Consider the following 25,068-nt stretch of genomic DNA (forward strand, 5'->3'; position numbering starts at 1 on the left):
GACAGGTAAAATTGATTGCCTCAAGCCCTGTGTTTGTGTTAGTTAAAAAAACGTATAGGTAAACGAAAAACACAGTTTGTCTTCAAACATTAAAGTGATAGTCTAGCCCTCAAAAATCACCCTGAAACATACCTGCAACTTATATATGAAAATACGTATTTTAGTGCGGATAACGTCTCTGTTGAAGGAAAGCTTGCGTTTACAACGGCGAAACCCCGCTAAAACTTTGGTGAACATTAGCTTGCAATAATAGTAGCAGTGAGTCTGAATTTGTCCGCCGAGTTAAAATATGCACCGTAACCCAAGAACCACTAGATGTCACTCTAGCGCATCAAATATGGAAATTAGATTGTAGGTTACACTTGTTCATCAAACCTGTTGACATGACATTCGTTGAATTGTCACAGACTCTTGCTGTTGACTATATACACTACATGTATGTAGACACCTGCTAGTTGAACATCTCATTCCAAAATCATGGCATTAATAGAGGAAGCTGCATACCACCCTGCATACCACTGCTGGCTTGCTTCTGAAGCTAAGCAGGGTTGGTCCTGGTCAGTCCCTGGATGGGAGACCAGGTGCTGCTGGAAGTGGTGTTGGAGGGCCAGTAGGAGGCACTCTTTCCTCTGGTCTAAACAAAGATCCCAATGCCCCAGGGCAGTGATTGGGGACACTGCTCTGTGTAGGGTGCCGTCTTTCGGATGGGACGTTAAACGGGTGTCCTGACTCTCTGAGGTCATTAAAGATCCCATGGCACTTATTGTAAGAGTAGGGGCTGTCTCTTATACACATCTAGATGTGTATAAGAGACAGGTTTACAATTGGCTCATTCATCCCCCTCCTCTCCCCTGTAACTATTCCCCAGGTCGTTGCTGCAAATGAGAACGTGTTCTCAGTCAACTTACCTGGTAAAATAATGGTAAATAAATAATAAATAAATAAATATGGAGTTGGCCCCCCCTTTGTTGCTATAACAGCCTCCACTCTTCTTGGAAGACATTCCACTAGATGTTGCTGGGACTTGCTCCCATTCAGCCACAAGAGCATTTGTGAGGTTGGGCACTGATGTTGGGCGATTAGGCCTGGCTTGCAGTCGGCATTCCAATTCATCCCAAAGGTGTTCCATGGCGTTGAGGTCAGGGCTCTGTGCAGGCCAGTCAAGTTCTTCCACACCAATCACGACAAACCATTTCTGTATGGACCTTGCTTTGTGCACAGAGGCATTGTCATGCTGAAACAGAAAAGTGCCTTCCCCAAACTGTTGCTACAAAGTTGGAAGCACAGAATCGTCTAGAATGTAATTGTATGCTGTAGTGTTAAGATTTCCCTTCACTGGAAGTAAGGGGCCTAGCCCGAACCATGAAGAGGACAGATGATTTTAATGCGCTACGACCTTCAGCGGTCCCATTCTGTGAGCTTGTGTGGTCTACCACTTTGCGGCTGAGTCATTGTTTCTCCTAGATGTTTCCACTTTACAATAATCAGTGGTGTAAAGTACTTCAGTAAAAATACTTTAAAGTACTACTTAAGTAGTTTTTGGGGGTATCTGTACTTTACTGTTTATATTTTTGTCAACTTTTACYTTTACTTCACAACATTCCTAAATAAAATAATGTACTTTTTACTCCATACATTTTCCCTGACACCCAAAAGTACTCMTTACATTTTGACAGGAAAATTGTCCAATTCACATACTRATCAAGAGAACATTCCTGGTCATCCCTACTGCCTCTGATCTGGTGGACTCACTAAAGACAAATGCTTTGTTTGTAAATTATGTCTGAGTGTTGGAGTGTGCCCCTGGCTATCTGTCAATAAAAATAAAAAAAGACAATGGTGCCATCTGGTTTGCTTAATTTAAGGAATGTTAAATGGCTTATGCTTTTACTTTTGATACTTAAGTACATTTTAGCAATTCCATTTACTTTTGACACTTAAGTATATTTAAAAACAAATACTTTGACTTTTACTCAAGTAGTATTTTTCTGGGTGACTTTCACTTTTACTTGAGTCATTTTCGATTAAGGTATCTTTTCCACCACTGACAATAACAGCACTTACAGTTGACTGGGSCAGCTCTAGCAGAGCAGAAARTTGAAGAACTGACTTGTTGGAAAGGTGACATCCTGTGACGTTGCCACATCAAAAGTCACTGAGCTCTTCAGTAAGGCCATTATACTGCCAATGTTTGTCTATGGAGATTGCATGGCGGTGTGCTCAATGTTATACACCTGTATGTAATKGGTGTGGCTGAAATAGCCGAATCCACTAATTTGATGGGGTGTCCAGATACTTTTGTATATATAGTGTATATATCCACAATCTGTTTAAACAATTAAATCATGCTGGTATTACAGACTGGTAAAACCATCATCATTGAGTGAATTTCACAAAATATACCATTACGGAGGTGCCTTAGGAAAAAGGAAAGAAAAGTGTGTCACATCACGGTCCACTTATGGTTTTCTGGGAGGCAATATGAGAGGAAACTAAAGAAGCCTGCAGCATGGCTATCAACACTCTTTTCTCCCTGTGGGGAGCAGAAACTGTAGCCATAACATTTGTCTAGGGCTCTGACAGTGGCTGTAATGTTTGTGGATGGTAGCTGCTATCTGCTCAGAGGATCGGATGTGGTGGGTTCTCCCTGTGATAGAACACTAGTGGTAAACCAGACACATTCCTGGACCTGGAGAGGACAGCTCTCTCTGTCTCCCCCCGGACCTCAACCCTCATGGGGCTCCTGAGTCCTGACATGCCCCACTGTGCCCATACAGTGACAGGCAAACTATAGGGACATTCTCTTCTCTCTCGCTCTCCCTCTACCCTCTCTCCTCCTGTCTCTCTATCATTCTCTCTACATTTTTCACATCCCCCCTCTCATCCATATCAAGTAACACCATTGTCATCACCAAGTTACAATCATCTGGYCCATGGCTTTTGAAATGGATAGAAAAATTGTATTTAAAGATTTAAACTCAATTCTGTTCCTATTGTTCTCATTCATTCTAGAACAAAAGTCTAAGCATGTCACATTAGAATGATTTAGCACAAAGTATTGTTTTGGTACATGAAAAGGCACAGTGGGGGAAATAAGGTAAGCCCTCCACCACTCATGTCAGAGCCCAATAGACTTCCTGGGAATGTGGATTCGTCACACCATTGTGGACTAAATCTCCCATCATGTTCCATGCTGAGAATTGTCACAGCACTTAACTAATATCCCCCAAGCCCTGCTCCAGAGCAAGTGGAGCGAGGGGGTTTCACTGGCAGACACAGTGGCCATTCTTTACTCGGGGTCTCTCACGCTGGGCCAGGGCCCCGGGCCGTAGAGCTGGTATCAGGTTCTTTACACTGCTCAGTGTGCTGCGACTACAGGAGATTGGCAAAGGCCCCAATGCGCTGTAAGACCCTGTTTATGGTAATTGCATAGTTGCCTCACACTGTGGCTCAACCCCCGCAGCGAACACAGTTGACAAATTGATTTAAAGGTCCAGTGCAGTCAAAAACGTGAGGTCCAGTGCAGTCTGTTTTGGTGGGATGGAAAGACCACATGAAATTTCAGCCTGCTTTGGTGAGATGGAGTTTTGGCCTGCCTGGTGACCAAAACTCCATCCCAGCAATAACAGCTAGTTTTCAGTTTTCCCCTCCTCACTCAGACCCCTCCCAGACAGTCCTAGCAACATTCTTGCTTGAGAATTTGTTCTTTGCTAAGAAGCAATTTTTGTTTCTTTTTGACCATTTTAATTGAAAACAATCATTTCTGTTACCCAGAAATTATTTGATATCGAGATAAAAACAGCTGCATTGGACCTTTAACTCTGAGTACTGCAGTGGTCCATAATTCGCTGAGCAATGAATATTCTCACTCTCACCTACATACTGTACAGTCCCGTGAAAAAGTATTTGCTCCCTTTCTGATTTTCTYTATTTCCTCTGTCATGCAGCTAGACAATGATCCAAAACACACAATCAAGTCTACATGAAAATGGTTAAAAATAAACAAATTTGAAATGGTATAGTCCGTTTTAGGACCACTATTGTTTTCACTATATATTTTACCTCTTGGGGATGTCATTCGAAAACATAATGTTAACTTTCACTGCTATGCGGATGACACACAGCTGTACATTTCAATGAAACATGGTGAAGCCCCAAAATTGCCCTCGCTAGAAGCCTGTGTTTCAGACATAAGGAAGTGGATGGCTGCAAACMTTCTACTTTTAAACTCGGACAAAACAGAGATGCTTGTTCTAGGTCCCAAGAAACAAAGAGATCTTCTGTTGAATCTGACAATTAATCTTGATGGTTGTACAYTCGTCTCAAATAAAACTGTGAAGGACCTTGGCGTTACTCTGGACCCTGATCTCTCTTTTGACGAACATATCAAGACTGTTTCAAGGACAGCTTTTTTCCATCTACGTAACATTGCAAAAATCAGAAACTTTCTGTCCAAAAATGATTCAGAAAAATTAATCCATGCTTTTGTACGTCTAGGTTAGACTACTGCAATGCTCTACTTTCCGGCTACCCGGATAAAGCACCAAATAAACTTCAGTTAGTGCTAAATACGGCTGCTAGAATCCTGACTAGAACCCCCAAAATGGATCATATTACTCCAGTGCTAGCCTCCCTACACTGGCTTCCTGTTAAGGCAAGGGCTGATTTCAAGGTTTTACTGCTAACCTACAAAGTATTACATGGGCTTACTCCTACCTATATTTCCGATTTGGTCCTGCCGTACATACCTACACGTACGCTACGGTCACAAGACGCAGGCCTCCTAATTGTCCCTAGAATTTCTAAGCAAACAGCTGGAGGCAGGGCTTTCTCTATAGAGCTCCATTTTTATGGAATGGTCTGCCTACCCATGTGAGAGACGCAGACTCGGTCTCAACCTTTAAGTCTTTACTGAAGACTCATCTCTTCAGTAGGTCATATGATTGAGTGTAGTCTGGCACAGGAGTGTGAAGGTGAACGGAAAGGCTCTGGAGCAACGAACCGCCCTTGCTGTCTCTGCCTGGCCGGTTCCCCTCTCTCCACTGGGATTCTCTGCCTCTAACCCTATTACAGGGGCTGAGTCACTGGCTTACTGGTGCTCTTCCATGCCGTCCCTAGGAGGGGTGCGTCACTTGAGTGGGTTGAGTCGCTGACGTGATCTTCCTGTTTGGGTTGGCGCCCCCCCCTTGGGTTGTGCCGTGGCGGAGATCTTTGTGGGCTATACTCGGCCTTGTGGTTGAAGATATCCCTCTAGTGGTGTGGGGGCTGTGCTTTGGCAAAGTGGGTGGGGTTATATCCTGCCTGTTTGGCCCTGTCCGGGGGTATCATCGGATAGGGCCACAGTGTCTCCTGACCCCTCCTGTCTCAGCCTCCAGTATTTATGCTGCAGTAGTTTATGTATCGGGGGCTAGGGTCAGTCTGTTATATCTGGAGTACTTCTCCTGTCTTATCCGGTGTCCTGTGTGAATTTAAGTATGCTCTCTCTAATTCTCTCTTTCTTTCTCTCTCTCGGAGGACCTGAGCCCTAGGACCATGCTTCAGGACTACCTGGCATGATGACTCCTTGCTGTCCCCAGTCCACCTGGCCGTGCTGCTGCTCCAGTTTCAACTGTTCTGCCTGCGGCTATGGAACCCTGACCTGTTCACCGGACGTGTCCCAGACCTGCTGTTTTCAACTCTCTAGAGACAGCAGGAGCGGTAGAGATACTCTCAATGATCGGCTATGAAAAGCCAACTGACATTTACTCCTGAGGTTCTGACTTGTTGCACCCTCGACAACTACTGTGATTATTATTATTTGACCATGCTGGTCATTTATGAACATTTGAACATCTTGGCCATGTTCTGTTATAATCTCCACCCGGCACAGCCAGAAGAGGACTGGCCACCCCTCATAGCCTGGTTCCTCTCTAGGTTTCTTCCTAGGTTTTGGCCTTTCTAGGGAGTTTTTCCTAGCCACCGTGCTTCGACACCTGCATTGCTTGCTGTTTGGGGTTTTAGGCTGGGTTTCTGTACAGCACTTTGAGATATCAGCTGATGTAAGAAGGGCTATATAAATAAATTTGATTTGATTTGAAAGTCCACACCTAATTCCAATTGAGATGTTGTGGCAGGAACAAGCAGTTCATGCTTGAAAACCCACAAATGTTGCTGAGTTAAAGCAGTTCTGCATGCAATAGTGGGCTAAAATTCCTCCACAGTGACGTGAGAGACTGATCAACAACTAAAGGAAGCGTTTGGTTGGAGTCATTGCAGGCTAAAGGTGGCACAACCAGTTATTGAATATAAGGGGGAAATTACTTTTTCACACTGGCATTGGGTGTTGCATAACGTTATTTCTGAAATAAGGATGTAATTGTTGTGTTATTTGTTCACGCAGGTTCCCTTTATCTAATATTAGGTTTTGGTTGAAGATCTGATAACATTCAGTAGGAAAATGTTCAGCAATTTATAGAACATTAGAAAGGGGGCAAATACTTTTTCACAACACTGTACATGATTCCACACTCCTTCTGAAATTATTCACAGAGGAATAAAAATTAAAAAAAATGTATGTCTATAGCACCTATTTCTCGCTCTCCCTGGGCCTTGACAAAGGCTTGACTTTTACATCAAGGTTTTCTTGTTTGTGCACAATAAGTCTCAGAGATCATGAACCTGTGGAGTAGTGATTTGTTCCTTTGTCACTAGCTGCTCTGTGGCCACATATCTGACCCCACTGGATGTGTATGCCTGCTAAGTGTGACTGAGGGACTGGCATTAACATGGCTCTCTGGGATATGACAGGAGGAGAGGAGGTGGGAAAGTGATTCCCAGAGGCTAGGCCGCTGAATGTTCCGATATCCCCCAGCCAGGTAATCCGATGCCCACATCGGTCATAGCCAATAAGGGGCAGATCAATTTCCACTATAGCTCCTTTTTGAGGCGTAACAGTGGGTTATGTCCAGCTGCTGATAATAGCCTTCAGAATGGCCACTTTCATGGTTAGCTATTAWCTGATATTGACTGGAAATGAAATGGCTCAAGATTGTGATGAAGAAGACCATAAAGAATATGGAGAATAGTTTTGTGTCAGTGTTTGAGTATATGTACCACGCCTCTTGTTCAATGTCTTATCTGTGTGATATAATGGGATTGTCTCAGACGCCAGAGACATTCCTCACATAGCAGGAGGAGATAGATGATCTCTCTCTCAACTGCGGTTAAAGGGAGGGACACATGGTGCAAACACCTCAGTAATCTCTTCTCCAAACCACTGGACCTCAAAAYCGACCCTTTAATTGATAGAGATTTATAATTTTGCCATATCTTKTCATTGTTCATTGAATTGTGTAAGCAATGCTAAGTCTGTGTGTTTCATTCATCCAAGTGTACTTATGGCTTCTCATCACCACTGAGTGTGTGTAGATGAACAGGATCATGGGGGATTGGGAAGTGAGGATGGAGACACGGAGCCAGAGGAGCCACTCTGAACCAGTGGAGTGGAGTTTATGGACACAAAACAGATTATGTCCTTACCGCTTGAGAGAAGGACCAGGTTCGAATATGAGGTTGGCTGTATCTGAGGAGAGAGGAGAGAATGAGGCAAGATTAGGAAACAAAGCATCTAGTGTTTAATCTAGTCTAGACCAATGACAAAATTAGTCAGTGGGCAAAAGGGTAACATTGACTAGATAAAACCACTCATTCTACCCTCTGCATCAACCTCAACATACCACAGAGGCACTTACTGTACCATTTAGGTTTGGGGATGACAAATACAGGAAGTAAAAAATCTATAACACATACTTAGTGCATCCTTGGCTCATACATAGGCACTCATCATCTTGGTTCCATTTCAGTTAACTTTCATATATAATTTGCTGCAATAAAATGGATCTTGTGGCATGTAATAGGGCAGTTCTTTTCTGTCTGTGTCGGGACAGTGGTGATATATCAGGCAGCCATTTCAGTATGGTACGCAGATAGCTGTCGGCCAATTCTCAAAATACATAGATTTACGTCAGCAGGCTACAGGCCTCGCCCTGAAATTTCAGGGTATTTAGTCGTCTTCACTTGTTTTTCCTGTCTGTCAATTGCTTCATCTTTCCCTCCAGAGTTAGCAGTAAAAGTCTGGATTTGCTGTCTCGTATGGTTGGTTTAAAATGTCTGAGACATACTGGTCAGTTAGTTAATACTTCTGTGGATGTGCCTTCATCTGCTTTTTGGCTGTGGAAAAGAATTCACTATGTGTGTGTGCGCAAGTGGATTAGCTAGCTACTTTTGAGTGTCCTAAACATATTGAATATCCATAATCAAGTATTTGAATGTATTTCAATGAAAGGCCATGGAACCTCTACCAAAACAGAAGGGGGTGACTGTTCCCTCCACCATCGTCACAGTCAGTAGGTTGGAGCAGATGGAAAATCATAATTTGTCATACCCCGTCATTTTGGATTCCTCTTGTAGGACGTCATCCAAGTGAGGTTAATTTGATTTCAATAAGGGGAATCAGATGTCTTGAATGATTTAAAATCCCAAATTAGGAACTAGCCTCATTCAGAGCCCTCTATTTCCAAACAGAAGGATCTGACTCTTTCCTTCTGGGTCTTATTCATTTGAAGAATGTCATGCTTGAGGTTGTAACGCTATTTGAGGTCCTGTCTGTCTGTGGTCTAGCATGTCTCCCAGTAGTGCATCTTGTCTGGTCCTCTGAGACGGAGGTTAGTTTTCTACCACATACTTTCACTAGTTGTTCAAATCCAGTTCAGACCTCCCACCCAACCCCCTGGTTAAAAACATGCCACTACTCCCTGACTGATTGGTGGCTCCATAAATGAGATGACACCAACTATGATGCGTATTTAAACTATACCCCTCCAGCATATCCCATTTGACCTATAGACTTCATACATCACATGCTTACAGTACAGCGCAACTAAGTGAGAATGGGTTGTAAATGAGAATGGGTTGTGTTGCGAGTTATGGTTGACTATGAGTCAGATGAGTGACCCACCTGTTGAAGCCACTGCTGGAGCACCAGTCGGACACCTGTGTGAGTGACGGACACAGAGAATTAACTCATACATTACCCAGCACTGGCCAACTTGGTCACTTTCCCTGGATCTTCAGGCTTGTGGGTTGGTTACCACATTGGACTGTCTTGCTCAGATCATTGAAAGGCAATGGAGGCCATAGCTGCTCTACAGTAGCCCCAGAATTGGATATTCAAGTAAATCCTTGATGTTTTAAGGACATAACATTTAAGCAGCTAATTCCTATCAGTGTTGATTTAATGTGTTATGTGRATGGCACAATCGCTGATTTGGCCCAAAGCTTATCTCATATATAAAGAAAGTAYGGAGCATGTCACTGAACACACCAACAATTCTCCTGCAAAGAAAATGGTGAATAGAAGAGGGCAAATCTGTCAACATACATCTTTCCCTTTTCACATCAACATCATGCAAGGCTTTTGTTAGACGCGAGTAAATATAGCAGGGAGAAGCAGCAAAGAGCAGGTGGTATACTGTTCCACCACAGACACTCAGCACATGCAGATTAGTAAGGACGGCAGGTTATCATAGCTGGGCAGGCTAGGGCAGGGCTCAGAGAAGGTTAGGAAGAAGAGACATTAGATCATTAACAGGTGGCCCCCAGACAACCAGTAAAATCATGCAGGGAAACAGAAAGAGGCAGAGGGGCAGGGAGATTAATGAATCATTCCTTTTATTTTGATTTAGAAATGTGCCAAAATCAATGTTGTTCTTCTCTAGTGTTATGATTTTCTAAATCCAATTGGTCTGCCAGCTTTTTTGGGATAAAATGTAACAAAGAAAATAACAACGCGAGTCCCGAGTGCAATTCAGATGTAGGTGAAGGCATACAGAGGTTAAAAGACCGCATATGCCAAGCAAGATATCTTGACAGTCCAATATGACATATGCATAATTCTCCCTAACTAGAACATGTTAATTTAAGTTATAAAAAAATGCAGTTGTATGATAAGCATGGCCACAGAGACAGAGGGAGAATGTAACTTTAGCTTGGCTATCCAGTTTCACCACATGCTTCGAAAACAGAAGTKGAGTTCATTCTCAAAGGTCAAGCAAATTAGGACAGCGTCCGTGAATAGGTTAATGCCCCTGAAGTGCTCCTCTATGGTGAATACAGACACTGAAAGTGACAATTCTAACTAACTCAGAGGTTTTGGACAAGTACCAATATAACAATACATTTGATCTAATMCGTCAGTAAAAAAATAAAAAAAATAAAGACAAACAAATTAAAACTGGAATCAACTGCACCTTTAATAATATACTATCGAAATGTTACAAAAGGCAGGTATAAAAGGTACAATTGTATAAAAAATTGTTTTTTTAAACATTGTGACATCTCGTGGTATTTAATAATACTGTCAGTTAAACTCGTGTTTTAACACTTGTTGTAAGCTATCCATAGTATCTRGCTAGGCTATCGGTGAAGATAACAGAAGACACTAGCCAGTGACTCCAGAAATATATTTAACCTACACATCTTTGTTCACAAGGCTAATTGTAGACAAACAGCTGTGAGCATCCTTTGAGCAGGGTAATCACAGAGCAGTGTTTATYCAGCCTCCAGAACAAGGCAGGACATGGGACTGCACAGAGAAGAGTGCATGGCTTTGAACACAGGGAAAATAAATCACTGGTACGTTGAAACAGTATTTTGTCACTCGCCAATGCAACATCAATCTGTCAAAGGACAGAAAAGAGTTCCTATATGCATAGCTTTTAAAAGAGGCAACCACTGGCAGTGTATAGTTTAACAATGCTAACAAGGTCATGACATGAAATAAACAGCTAAAAGCTAATACAAGTACAGCAAAACCTGAAGAAAAGCCTTTMTCTTTCTCATATAAAAACACACCATTGGCAAGTGAAAATGTAACAATTTTGCAGGGAGTAGCCTATCTCAGTGATAACAAGGTGATATAACTTACAAAATGMTTTTGTTTTTTTAATTGTTCCTGTGAAGGTACAAGGCCGAAATGTGCTAAAAACCTGAATAACTCCTCTTGTCCATTTGTAGACAGATAGACATACATTTCCTCTTGGTAAAACCTCTACCTCCAAATACAAGTTTGCATGCATGTGCTGGTGTGGCAGCCAGCTCACTGAGTATTCCTATGTTTATCTGATTGTGCAGCTGAGATGGGATTGGTTGGTAGGGGACTGGGATTGGTTAGAAGTGATGCAACAGAAGACAGTGAGTTAACTACTAACTCATGGTGGTGTAGTAGTACAGTAGTAGTAACACTGGGTAGGCAGGGAGGCAGGGAGAAAGTGTGAGAGGGGAGAGCCCATTGCAAACAGCCGGAGGACAAAAGGCACTGAGGAGAAGACAGACAGGAACAGGAAGCCCCGTACAGGAAGCGCATCATCAGTGAGTCAATAGCTTAAGCCGCGTGATCCAACTGACCAGTAGCGAGGGCTCTGCCGGGGGGCGTTTGGAGGCGGGGGCTACGGGGGTCTTTTTGCTGCCCAGGTCGTGGTCCTGGTAGGGGATGGTGGCGCTGTTGTGGAGGTCCTGGTTGGCATAGTAGCGGCTGCCCCGGATGTGGTCCACCCCTCGGACCAGCTGCTTTTCCCCCACTGGCCTGTAGGGCGGCGCCACTAATGGGACCTCCTCAGCAATGGTGGGGATCCGCTCGTTGCTCAGGTATCTGTACAGGAGATCCTCGCCTGGAGGGGAAATGCACATATTTAGTACAATTATCTTACAAAAAAAAGTAATACTTTGTACAAATGCACGTTGTTGAGAATAACTTGTTGATTTTAGGGCATATCTTCAGTAGGCCTTAAATGTATTATAGAGAAGCACTGTCCCATTAAAAGAGGAGTACTCTGGATCTCTACAGCATGTGTTGGCTGTGGAGGAGAATTGCACAGGCATCTCAGCCAATTAAAACATTCACCCACTCCTCTACCATTGCAGTGTAATTGGGTCTCCAGCAGAGAGACTGTTTGAAGGCTCTGTCTGTGCATTCATAGCCATGTGTCTGTTCTCTCCAAGGAGACCAGAGGATGAGGAACTGATCTTGTTGCTGTAAACTATAGTTAATCCAATCCAGGCAAGAGCTAGAGTATGGCTCTGAGTTGACACTAATCACATGGTTCATTCATTGGTAAATTAAGCAGAGGTGCCATGCCTCCAAGGTCATTGGAGGGGTGAATTCTATAATTTGTTCTCATYTATTTAGCTGTTGAAGGTGTGAACTGGATAATCTGATTGAGGTTGTGGTCAATTAGATTTCTGGTGGTTAAGTTGTTGTTCTGCAGTAACTCAGAAGATGGGTCTATGGTGTGTGTTTGTTACCTTTCCGGCCTTGTGTCCAGGGCTTGGCATAGGTGTCTGCCACTCCAAGACAGGTGTCCACTGGCATGGAGAGGGGGCGGGGCTTACCTAAGCAGAAATACAAAAAGTTWGAATATTTTGGTTCACTGGTTTTGAATATTGTCTTGAATTGTATAACGAGTGGGCCTTGTGTGTGTGTGTGGTTACAGTGGGGTAGGATACTACTAACCACGAGATGAGGTGATGCGTTCCCTCATCCTGGGCTGAATTACATTGGCCTCGATGGGGTAGGCCACGCCCATCTTCTCGTAGTCTGCGATGGTGAAGCGTTTTCGACTCTCCAGGTCCAGGAAGGAGTTGGGCGACTCCGAACCCTTTGGTCTGATCTTACTGATGCTCGAGTACGAGCTGATCTTACTCTCTCTGTGGACAGAAAATACTGATTAGCAATGTCCCATTTCATATAGGTGAGAACACAAGGAGGGAGATAAAATAATCTGTCAAATTTGCTTTATGCTTTTGCTCAGTTCCTAACTAAAGTTGCTGTGGATATGAGAGTCCACTAAACGGCAAAAAAAGGATGATTCACTATCTGGTAAACATGGTGAATGCAGCAACAGCCTGGTCACTGGCATACATGGACAGAGAGGGAGAGATACAGCGAGAGAGGGAGGGTGTCTGAGGAGGCAGATGAAACAGAGAGGCTGTTGCATAAGGTCTGGCTGTGGCGTGAGCGGAGCTGGATGGAGTCGGCACAAATGAATGTGCTCTGCTGTGGGGGTTTATAGGCAAGAGGAGAGTYGCGAATGATCAGGGGGCTGAACCACTCATTATCCAAACTTCAAAGCCAGGAGCATGGAGCTGGAGAATGAGTGTAGGCTGTCTGTGGGTGCACYACTCCCTCAYTGCAGMGTTACAGGGGCCCACACAGACCCTTGACTCACCCTGTAGCATAGGGCCAGAACACAGCAAATTCTAAACCTATAACTTGAGCCTAAGGTTTTTCCTGGTAACCCTCCTGGGCATAGTGTACTTACAGGGGTACACATCGTGGGGTGTAGGGTACTGAGGGGGGAGGGGGGATGTACAGGTCCAGGATGGCTGGTTTCTCCTTGGTGGAGCTGTCTGTGGAACAGCCTGGAGACTGGGTTTTGTTCAGGGAAGGAGTACTCTGAAATAAAAAATAAAATAAAAAATACAATCTGTCAGAAAAATGCTCCCCTCATAGGACCTATTACCTATTATGTCTACTATAAAATCTAAACGTAACTTGTTGGCAAGGAAGAGTGTTTCCCCCTTTTGCCACATCCTATAGTCTACTCTAGCCGATGACTTTTGTCACATTTTTAAACTTCCAACATTCATTACAATAACGGATGGTTGATTACCTAAAGTCTCTTCTGCTGTGTTTACATACCCTAACCAAGTCATTCTAAACACTACTTGTTAGGAAGGAGCTGGATTATCCTACATATGGCAGGTCACTGACTAGGTATCCCCTTCCCCACATTATATTTGCCTATGTCTCTTTAAATCTATACTACCCTATTTAGAGAATCAAATCACGTTTTATTGGTCACATACACATATTTAGCAGATGTTATTGCGGGTGTAGCAAAATGCTTGTGTTCCTAGCTCCGACAGTGCAGTAGTATCTAATGAATGGAAGTATTTTGAGGATAATCCAAAATAGCTGCAGCAACATAGTTTTAAGAAACCATACTATTCTACCACAGCTATGGTGCTATTTTAAAACCACACTACTTGGTAAATTGACCATGTTCAGTTTCACTCTGCATCAAACACAGTAAATACTGGTACGTCTACGCTCACCTCCTCCCCTATTACCAGGATACCTGTAGAACCCTGTGTCACTCCTGAATCACTGTGTGATCCACCATTGTTTAACACACCGACGCCTCTCTCTTATCATTAAACCCAAGATGTGGAGCTTTGATTCCTGACACCCTGTTCAAACACGGCGGTGGACAAGTCCAGAGTGATCTGGTATCTTTGTGATGAAAGGTTCTTTGMTAAGTGAAACCATCTCTGGTCTGATATGTGATCTGATTTTCCCAAGGCAGAAGCAGCCTCCAGAGGCATAACGAGGCAGTGCCAGGACCAGAGCACAGGTTCGGTTACAACAACCTATTGTTCCCTGTGGAGCCCCAGTTACTGCAGTCGTGGCTCAGGTGCATTGCTGTGGGTAAGAGCTTAGCCAGATCCTAATTGTTCCCATATGAGAAAAGTGGTGAATTGGATTACCATTACATAACTTTATTAACACAGATCTTGTCGGTACCCTCAGACTTGATTCTCCGCTAAAGCAAACCTTTGGGGATTGAACGTTCTCAAAAGAGGGTGTACCCAAGCTGTACCCAGTGAGCTGAATCACTGAGCGACCTATTGAAATACTTGTCATCCATGGAGACTTTATTTTATTATTATTTATTTTTTTACCTTTATTTAACTAGGCAAGTCAGTTAAGAAKAAAMTKTTATTTTCAATGACGGCCTAGGAACAGTGGGTTAACTGCCTGTTCAGGGGCAGAACGACAGATTTGTACCTTGTCAGRTCGGGGATTTGAACTTGCAACCTTTCGGTTACTAGTCCAACGCTCTAACCACTAGGCTACCCTGCCGCCCAGCCCCATCATACAGGCCATACTACTGAGGATTCCCACCCTACTGCTGGATGTTGATCTGATTCTACACACACCTACACAAACCACTTCCAAAGCAGCTATATTCTCCACTGAAGGAGATGCTATCTCCTGTCTCTGCAGACTGACTCACAGACTGCTGGCTGCCACTACTGATGACACAGTCTGAGTGACATCATCACCAGTGTGTGAGTACAGTAGCTGTTGTTTATTTGGATGCCATCACTGAATGGAGAACAGCTCTGCATTGTCCTCAGCCCTGCAGCTTCCAGGATATTTTCCTCCAACTCTCAGGCTGGTTCCTACACTTGTCTAGGCTTGTTACACTCAAACATTTCTCCATACTCCCTCATGAGGCACATCCAACAAAAGGTAATATGAACAATAACCATAACACTGCTTTGGTAAGAACACCCAAGTAAAAGATTAAGGGGTTTGGGGTGGGCACCTGCGCCATGGGCGGTTTCCAGCGCATGTTCTTGAGAGGGGCAGGTGTGAACCCGCAGGTGCCTGTAGGTCTCTTCTTCAGCAGCAGGACTACACCTTTAGGGTCCTCTCTCAGCTTCCCCACCAGGTTCTTCAGCTGCCAACCCACCTGAGACAAGGCACAGCAGCACAGATCGATCAGTGTCAGTACATCATAGCGGAGGACAACAGAAAGAGGCACAGCAAGAAACTAGAAGACTTCCCCCCTATGAAATTATTATGTCACACTGTAGTCAGGTCAACTGCAAGGAACACATTCCAACTGCTTGAACCTTTCTCTGTGACAGGTTTCAGAGATAACAGGTGCCGGGCGCTCACCACTGTCTGCTGGTTGACCTGGATCACCTCATCACCCCCATGGATCTTCCTGGTCATGTCTGCSGGGGACTGACAACACAGAGAGGAGAGGACAGGATTAGTAATCAAACCCCCCTAGCTCAGAGACAACACCTTCATGTAGTATTAGCCCCTGGATAACTCCACCTTCATCTGTTCGCTTTGTCGTCAGAAGTGCCATGTATGGGCTTGTTATGAAACAGACCACTTAATAAGCCCCTGAGGAAATATACGTTTTACATAAKTCTGACTAAACAACACAAACGCCCTCTTTATGAATACGTCGTCACATTATGCATGTGAATGTCAAAGGAATGAATGAGTCATATGATGAGTTAAGGTTGGATTCATCCTTAACGACTGGAGGCATGATAATTAGGCTGTAATGGCGCTGCTGCCAACATTTCTCTGAAGGAGGACGCTTTACTGTTGAAGTTTGTGATTCTTAAATGGATGATGAAGACAGGAACAGCTATATTATTTAACCTCTAAACGCCTCTCTCCACTGCTTGGTAAGGAACACATTTACACTGCTATCCTAGCTCAGTGGTAAACAGCAATGCCCTTGAGCACCCTCAGAATGGGGGGGGGGGCAGGTTGGGTTGGAAAGAAGATGTACTGTTTGAAGCCCACCCTTAACTGTCTCCCCATCAGAACTTGGCAACTATTGTTTATGCAAAACATTAAGAGTTGCTATATCAACAGGATGTATATTGAACCGTGAGAAGTAGATAAGACCGACAAAAAGGTGCACATTTAGACTAACTGAACAAAAGGAGCAAGGTGCGTTCACTAGGATGGTTTTCACTAAGATCTACTAAATTGTTCCTCTGTGGCCACAATACTTACATGCTCTGTGGTCCCTGTGATGACATGAAGTCCATCATAGGTGGATTTGATGTACATACCCTGTAGGAATATGAACATAAGGAACATGAATTTCTGAGACAGTTTGAACTTGTGAGAAAGTTGAGGTACACTAGATAAATGTAGCTTGTAATTCAGTGGGTTTGGGGTTAAACTGGAAACTCCCATGCAGCATTCCTCACCAGTCCCTCCCCAGGCTTGATGTTGTTGAGCAGAACTTCATCCAAGCATGCTGATTGGCTCATCAGAGGGTCAGAGGTTGTTCTCATGGTCTGGTCACAGATGCTGTTCAGGACCTTGGACTGCAATGAGAGAGGGGGGAGGAAACCCCTTTAAGCAAGACAGGAAAACCAAACAAARAACCCAAAGAATGAAAACAAAATCTCATGGAATTTCATGAATCGATCTCATCAAATTAATTTGATTTAAGTCTTATTGTCAAACAGTGACTGTGTGCTTTTATGACTGCTGTGATTACATGACCAGCCCAGTGATTTAATGTCCTGTCACATGATTATGTAGCTACCGCCTGTCACCAAAGAAGTGTTATTTCTTTGGCTGTCTGCATTCATGCAGTGTTAGAGGGGTGGACTGCCGGCCAGCGGTCTGGTGACGAGAGGCCCTGTCCCTCAGCAGCAAGTCTCTGGGGACATTATCACCCTCCTCAGGGAAGAGGGGTGAGGGAGAGAGGAGGGGGGTGAGGGTCATCAATGTCACCCCCCCCACCCCTTTCTAGGTCATTATGGACAATCTCACCACTTTGTCATCATTAGTGGGGGCATTTTAGTGACGCTCAGAGAAGAAAGAACTTTTTCTTCTCAGGCGAGAAACAAGCATCATGTGTGAACACTCACAACAACACAGTTGTGCCTACATACAGATGTGGACAGTCAAACGTTAAATCAAACTTATTTTAGCTCAAATTGAATTTTCGGGTTGACCACACATGTCTATAACCAGATCATTTGACAGGAATTTGTAAAGAAACAAGAAAATCAATGCTACTATTCACCATTGATTGGGACCAGGCTGTAACTAAAATACTTTTCCCGGGACAGTTCATTGAACAACAAGTTCGGCATGGAGAAGACTCTAAACAGTGTAGACAGAAGTCTAGCTATTTTGTGTGTCTGCAGCAGAGTTCATCAAGGGTGTCAGAGGGGGGCCTCTCGAGTGGTGCAGCGGTCTAAGGCACTGCATCGCAGTAGTTGAGGCATCACTACAGACCTGGGTTCAATTCCAGGCTGTGTCACAGCTAGCTGTGGTCGGGAGACCCATGAGGCGACGCACAATTGGCCCAGCGTCGTCAGGGTTAGGGGAGGGTTTGACCGGATGGGATTTCCTTATCCCATCGCGCTCTAGCGACTCCTTGTGGTGGGCTGGGCACCTGCAAGCAGACTTCCCTCGCCAGCTGGACAGTGTTTCCTCCAACACATTGGTGCGGCTGGCTTCCGGGTTAAGCAAGCAGTGTGTCAAGAAGCAGTGCGGCTTGGCAGGGTCGTGTTTCGGAGGGCACATGGCTCTCGATCGCCGCCTTTCCRGAGTCTGTAGGGGAGTTGCAGCGATGGGACAAGACTAACTACCAATTGGATATCACAAAATTGTGGAGAAAACAGGGTAAAATGTACGAAACAAAAATGATTACAATAAGGGTGTCTGAGAGGGAAGAAGTCCAGTGTCAGCTCAGAGTCTGGAGAGTGTCAGGGACAGGAAACTGATTGATGGCCAGGGCACATTTTAGACACCTCTTTAACCAAAGTGCCATAGCCCCTGCCTACACTATTATCGCTGAGGGAGACTGCCCTGTAAGCATGTCACCTAATCTCCATGTAACGGATTATAGAGCTACGTCTCCCCAAAGGCTCAAACAGACTTTCCCGGAGTGCTACTATAGAAAGCGGGAATGTGGAAACAACAAAGAGGGGAGATATACTTACAACTTCCAGGATCTTTTCCTCCATCTCGTAAACAGTGCAGTCCTGTGGAGGAGGAGAGACATGTTAGCTGGGCTGCATCTCAATGCTCCACATCAAAACACAGGAAGAGGTTCTTTCACAGCAAAGAAAGTAAATAAAAACAAGGTATAGGGGATAGGCAAATATGTGATCAAATATCCAGATATATACTACATACAGTTTAAGTCGGAAGTTTACATACACCTTAGCCAATTACATTTAAACTCAGTTTTTCACAATTCCTGACATTTAATCCTAGGACAAATTCCCTGTRTTAGGTCAGTTAGGATCACCACTTTATTTTAAGAATGTGAAATGTCAGAATAATATTAGAGAAAATWACTTATTTCAGCTTTTATTTCTTTCATCACAGAAGTTTACATACATCAATTAGTATTTGGCAGKARTGAATATAAATTGTTTAACGAGGGTCAAACGTTTTGGGTAGCCTTCCTCAAGCTTCCCACAATAAGTTGGGTGAATTTTGGCCCATTCCTCCTGACAGAGCTGGTGTAACTAAGTTAGGTTTGTAGGCCTCCTTGCTCGCTCACGCTTTTTCAGTTCTGCCCACAAATTATCTAGAGGATTGAGGTCAGGGCTTTGTGATGGCCACTCCAATACCTTGACTTTGTTGTCCTTAAACCATTTTGCCKCAACTTTGAAAGTATGCTTGGGGTCATAGTKTTTTATGAACATTTGAACATCTTGGCCATGTTCTGTTATAATCTCCACCTGGCACAGCCAGAAGAGGACTGGCCACCCCTCATAGCTTGGTTCCTCTCTAGGTTTCTTCCTAGGTTTTGGCCTTTCTATGGAGTTTTTCCTAGCCACCGTGCTTCTACACCTGCATTGCTTGCTGTTTGGGGTTTTAGGCTGGGTTTCTGTACAGCACTTTGAGATATCAGCTGATGTACGAAGGGCTATATAAATAAATGTGATTTGATTTGATTGTCCATTTGGAAGACCCATTTGCGACCAAGSTTTAACTTCCTGACTGATGTCTTGAGATGTTGCTTCAATATATCCACAATTTTCCTACCTCATGATGCCATCTATTTTGTGAAGTGCACCAGTCCCTCCTGCAGCAAAGCACCCCCACAACATGATTTTGCCACCCCCGTGCATCACGGTTGGGATGGTGTTCTTCGGCTTGCAAGCCTCCCCCTTTTTCCTACAAACATAATGATGGTCATTATGGCCAAACAGTTCTATTTTTATTTCATCAGACCAGAGGACATTTCGCCAAAAAGTACGATCTTTGTCCCCATGTGCAGCTGCAAACCGTAGTCTGGCTTTTTTATAGCGGTTTTGGAGCAGTGGCTTCTTCCTTGCTGAGCAGCCTTTCAGGTTATGTCGATATAGGACTCGTTTTACTGTGGATATAGATACTTTTGTACCCGTTTCCTCCAGAATCTTCACAGGGTCCTTTGCTGCTGTTCTGGGATTGATTCGCATTTTTCGCACCAAAGTATGTTCATCTCMAGGAGACAGAACACGTCTCCAACCTGAGCGGTATGACGGCTGCGTGGTCACATGGTGTTCATACCTGCGTACTATTGTTTGTACAGATGAACGTGGTACCTTCCAGCATTTGGAAATGGCTCCTAAGGATGAACCAGACTTGTGGAGGTCTACAATTTTTTTTCTGAGGTCTTTTGATTTTCCCACAATGTCAAGCAAAGAGGCACTGCGTTTGAAGGCAGGCCTTGAGATACATCCACAGGTACACCTCCAATTGACTCAAATGATGTCAATTAGCCCATCAGAAGCTTCTAAAGCCATGACATKATTTTCTGGAATTTTCCAAGCTGTTTAAAGGCACAGTCAACTTAGTGTATGTAAACTTCTGACCCACTGGAATTGTGATACAGTGAATTATAAGTGAAATAATCTGTCTGTAAACAATTGTTGGAGAAATGACTTGTGTGATGTGCAAAGTAGATGTCCTAACCGACTTGCCAAAACTATAGTTTGTTAACAAGAAATTTGTGGAGTGGTTGAAAAACGAGTTAATGACTCCAACCTAAGTGTATGTTTATTTTTATGTATTTTACCTTTATTTAACTAGGCAAGTCAGTTAAGAACAAATTCTTATTTTCAATGACGGCCTAGGAACAGTGGGTTAACTGCCTTGTTCAGGGGCAGAACGACTGATTTTTACCTTGTCAGCTCGGGGATTCAATCTTGCAACCTTTCGMTTACTAGTCCAACGCTCTAACCACTAGGCTACCTGCCGTAAACTATAAACTTCAACTGTATACACAAAACCCTTCAAAATTGTGGATTCGGCATTGTCAGCCACACCCATTGCTGGCAGGTGTATAAATTCTAGCACACAGCCATGCAATCTCCATAGACAAACATGGACAGTAGAATGGCCATATTGAAGAGCTCAGTGACTTTCAACATGGCACCGTCATAGGGCAACATCATAGGACACCAACTTTCCAACAAGTCAGTTCGTCAAATTTCTGCTCCGGTCAYCTGTAAGTGCTGTTATTATGAAGTGGAGACATCTAGGAGCAACAACGACTCAGCCGCGAAGRGGTAGMRCACACAAGCTCACAGAACGGGASCACCGTCTGTCCTCGGTTGCAACACTCACTACAGAGTTCCAAACTGCCTCTGGAAGCAACGTCAGCACAATAACTGTTCGTCGGGAGCTTCATGAAATGGGTTTCCATGACCGAGCAGCCGCACACAAGCCTAAGCTCAACATATGCAATGTCAAGAATCACTCTTCACCATCCGGCAGTCTGACGGACGAATCTGTGTTCGGCGGATGCCAGGAGAACGCTACCTGCCCCAATGCAGTGCCAACTGTAAAGTTTGGTGGAGGAGGAATAACGGTCTGGGGCTGTTTTTCATGGTTTGGGCTAGGCCCCTTAGCTCCAGTGAAGGGAAATCTTAACGCTACAGCATACAATGACATTTCTAGACAATTCTGTGCTTCCAACTTTGTAGCAACAGTTTGGGGAAGGCCCTTTCCTGTTTAAGCATGACATTGCCCCCGTGCACAAAGCGAGGTCCATACAGAAATGGTTTGTCGAGATCGGTGTGAAAGAACTTGACTGGCCTGCACAGAGCCCTGACCTCAACCCCATTGAACACCTTTGGGATGAATTAGAACGRCAATTGAGATCTAGGCCTAATTGCCCAACATCAGTGCCCGACCTCACTAATACTCGTGGCTGAATGGAAGCAAATCCCAGCAGCAATATTCCAACATCTAGTGGAAAGTCTTCGCAGAAGAGTGGATGGAGGCTGTTAGAGTAGCAAAGGGGGGACCAACTCCATATTAATGCCCATGTTTTTYYAATGAGATGTTCGATGAGCATACTTTTGGTCATGTAGTGTATCGGACTGTGGGAGATGGACAAGGCCTACAATAAAACAGCTTTCTGAGTCAAATTACATCTCTTTATAACCTTGGGGACAATATAATTGCAGAACTTGTAGTGGGGTTTCAGTGTAAATGAAGGAACCTTACATCTAGAAAACACAACTTGGTACATTGTAAGAACCATATCCTCTAACTTCAAGGTGACCAACAACCCATACTCATCCCACCCTTTATGGGGAATTGTTCTTTGGAGACTTCAGTAAACAAAATACTGTTTAGCACTGMGTTCCCATGTATTTGATAGATAGGCGAGTCTCCTGCAAAAAAAGAAAGAAACAGTAGCTGCTGTGTGACTACCAGGGGAGTGGAGAAGTTGGGAACATCCTATAGTAACTGCTGTGTCATCCACAGACAGAAGCCCCTCGGCCCTGGCCCTCTCCCAGGGTCCCCCTTCCCCAGACTGCAGCTGGGCCTGCCTGGGCTCACAGCTGAAGTAACAGCCTCCTAAGACAGCTGGAGGACTTGTGGCCTGTGGTCCGGTGGTGAAAGGACCCCTGGTTATGGCTGGTCAGAGGGAGCCACTGTTGCTTAGCCACCGTTGTGCAGACAACGTATGGGGGACGACCGAGAATTTCCATATTCCCCTACCTTACATTTTCCTATGGCCCAAGGGGGAGGAGTAACTGTCAGCAAATACACTTGGCTTGTCAGACCATTGTTGTATTTGAATGGACAAGATTTTCTAGCTTATCTGTGAAAACCATGAAGGCTGATGATAGACGAGCACTGGTTTGTCCTTTAGCGCCATGACTTTTTCCAGCAGTCTCTCTCTAGAATCGTCTTATGATCTGCACTGAGCTGAGTGTTTTCTTTTGGGATACTGATGCACATACAATAACAGTCAAAAGTTTGGACACACCTACTCATTCGAGGGTTTTTCTTTATTTTTAGTATTTTCTACACTGTAGAATAATATTGAAGACATCGAAACTATGAAATAACACATGGAATCATGTCATAACCAAAACATTGTTAGCCACCCTTTGCCTTGGTAAAAGCCTTGCACACTCTTGGCATTCTCTCAACCAACTTTATGAGGTAGTCACCTGGAATGCATTTCAATTAGCAGGTGTGTCTTGTTAAAAGTTAACTTGTGGAATTCCTCTCCTTCTTAATGCATTTGAGCCAATCAGTTGTGTTGTGARAAGGTGGGGGTGGTATACAGAAGATTTGGMAAAWTACCAAGTTCATATTATGGCAAGAACAGCTCAAATAAGCAAAGAGAAARGACAGTCCATCATTACTTTAAGACATGAAGGTCAGTCAATATGGAACATTTCAAMAACTTTGAAGTGCAGTCGCTAAAACCATCAAGCGCTATGAAGAAACTGGCTCTCATGAGGACCGCCACAGGAAAGGAAGACCCAGAGTTACCTCTGCTGCAGAGGATAAGTTCANTGCCCCCGTGCACAAAGCGAGGTCCATACAGAAATGGTTTGTCGAGATCGGTGTGAAAGAACTTGACTGGCCTGCACAGAGCCCTGACCTCAACCCCATTGAACACCTTTGGGATGAATTAGAACGRCAATTGAGATCTAGGCCTAATTGCCCAACATCAGTGCCCGACCTCACTAATACTCGTGGCTGAATGGAAGCAAATCCCAGCAGCAATATTCCAACATCTAGTGGAAAGTCTTCGCAGAAGAGTGGATGGAGGCTGTTAGAGTAGCAAAGGGGGGACCAACTCCATATTAATGCCCATGTTTTTYYAATGAGATGTTCGATGAGCATACTTTTGGTCATGTAGTGTATCGGACTGTGGGAGATGGACAAGGCCTACAATAAAACAGCTTTCTGAGTCAAATTACATCTCTTTATAACCTTGGGGACAATATAATTGCAGAACTTGTAGTGGGGTTTCAGTGTAAATGAAGGAACCTTACATCTAGAAAACACAACTTGGTACATTGTAAGAACCATATCCTCTAACTTCAAGGTGACCAACAACCCATACTCATCCCACCCTTTATGGGGAATTGTTCTTTGGAGACTTCAGTAAACAAAATACTGTTTAGCACTGTGTTCCCATGTATTTGATAGATAGGCGAGTCTCCTGCAAAAAAAGAAAGAAACAGTAGCTGCTGTGTGACTACCAGGGGAGTGGAGAAGTTGGGAACATCCTATAGTAACTGCTGTGTCATCCACAGACAGAAGCCCCTCGGCCCTGGCCCTCTCCCAGGGTCCCCCTTCCCCAGACTGCAGCTGGGCCTGCCTGGGCTCACAGCTGAAGTAACAGCCTCCTAAGACAGCTGGAGGACTTGTGGCCTGTGGTCCGGTGGTGAAAGGACCCCTGGTTATGGCTGGTCAGAGGGAGCCACTGTTGCTTAGCCACCGTTGTGCAGACAACGTATGGGGGACGACCGAGAATTTCCATATTCCCCTACCTTACATTTTCCTATGGCCCAAGGGGGAGGAGTAACTGTCAGCAAATACACTTGGCTTGTCAGACCATTGTTGTATTTGAATGGACAAGATTTTCTAGCTTATCTGTGAAAACCATGAAGGCTGATGATAGACGAGCACTGGTTTGTCCTTTAGCGCCATGACTTTTTCCAGCAGTCTCTCTCTAGAATCGTCTTATGATCTGCACTGAGCTGAGTGTTTTCTTTTGGGATACTGATGCACATACAATAACAGTCAAAAGTTTGGACACACCTACTCATTCGAGGGTTTTTCTTTATTTTTAGTATTTTCTACACTGTAGAATAATATTGAAGACATCGAAACTATGAAATAACACATGGAATCATGTCATAACCAAAACATTGTTAGCCACCCTTTGCCTTGGTAAAAGCCTTGCACACTCTTGGCATTCTCTCAACCAACTTTATGAGGTAGTCACCTGGAATGCATTTCAATTAGCAGGTGTGTCTTGTTAAAAGTTAACTTGTGGAATTCCTTTCCTTCTTAATGCATTTGAGCCAATCAGTTGTGTTGTGACAAGGTGGGGGTGGTATACAGAAGATTTGGGAAATTACCAAGTTCATATTATGGCAAGAACAGCTCAAATAAGCAAAGAGAAACGACAGTCCATCATTACT

General features: G+C 44.1%; 1 protein-coding gene across 1 annotated transcript in view; it reads right to left on the bottom strand.

Moving 5' to 3' along the window:
* The window catches only part of LOC111963163 (CNK3/IPCEF1 fusion protein), a 37,931-nt gene that overhangs the window by 8,342 nt on the left and 4,521 nt on the right, over positions 1 to 25,068 (bottom strand). Inside the window, exons 3-13 of the mRNA XM_023986413.2 lie at positions 18,607 to 18,648; positions 16,852 to 16,971; positions 16,652 to 16,711; positions 15,785 to 15,853; positions 15,429 to 15,575; positions 13,356 to 13,489; positions 12,548 to 12,741; positions 12,340 to 12,426; positions 11,443 to 11,705; positions 8,996 to 9,030; positions 7,519 to 7,561 (exon numbers count right to left, since the gene is read on the bottom strand). Coding sequence (XP_023842181.2) covers positions 7,519 to 7,561; positions 8,996 to 9,030; positions 11,443 to 11,705; positions 12,340 to 12,426; positions 12,548 to 12,741; positions 13,356 to 13,489; positions 15,429 to 15,575; positions 15,785 to 15,853; positions 16,652 to 16,711; positions 16,852 to 16,971; positions 18,607 to 18,648 — 1,194 coding nt within the window. The remainder of the gene's footprint in view (positions 1 to 7,518; positions 7,562 to 8,995; positions 9,031 to 11,442; positions 11,706 to 12,339; positions 12,427 to 12,547; positions 12,742 to 13,355; positions 13,490 to 15,428; positions 15,576 to 15,784; positions 15,854 to 16,651; positions 16,712 to 16,851; positions 16,972 to 18,606; positions 18,649 to 25,068) is intronic.

The sequence above is a fragment of the Salvelinus sp. IW2-2015 genome, linkage group LG4q.2 (genome assembly GCF_002910315.2).
Source record: "Salvelinus sp. IW2-2015 linkage group LG4q.2, ASM291031v2, whole genome shotgun sequence".
Classification (NCBI taxonomy): domain Eukaryota; kingdom Metazoa; phylum Chordata; class Actinopteri; order Salmoniformes; family Salmonidae; genus Salvelinus; species Salvelinus sp. IW2-2015.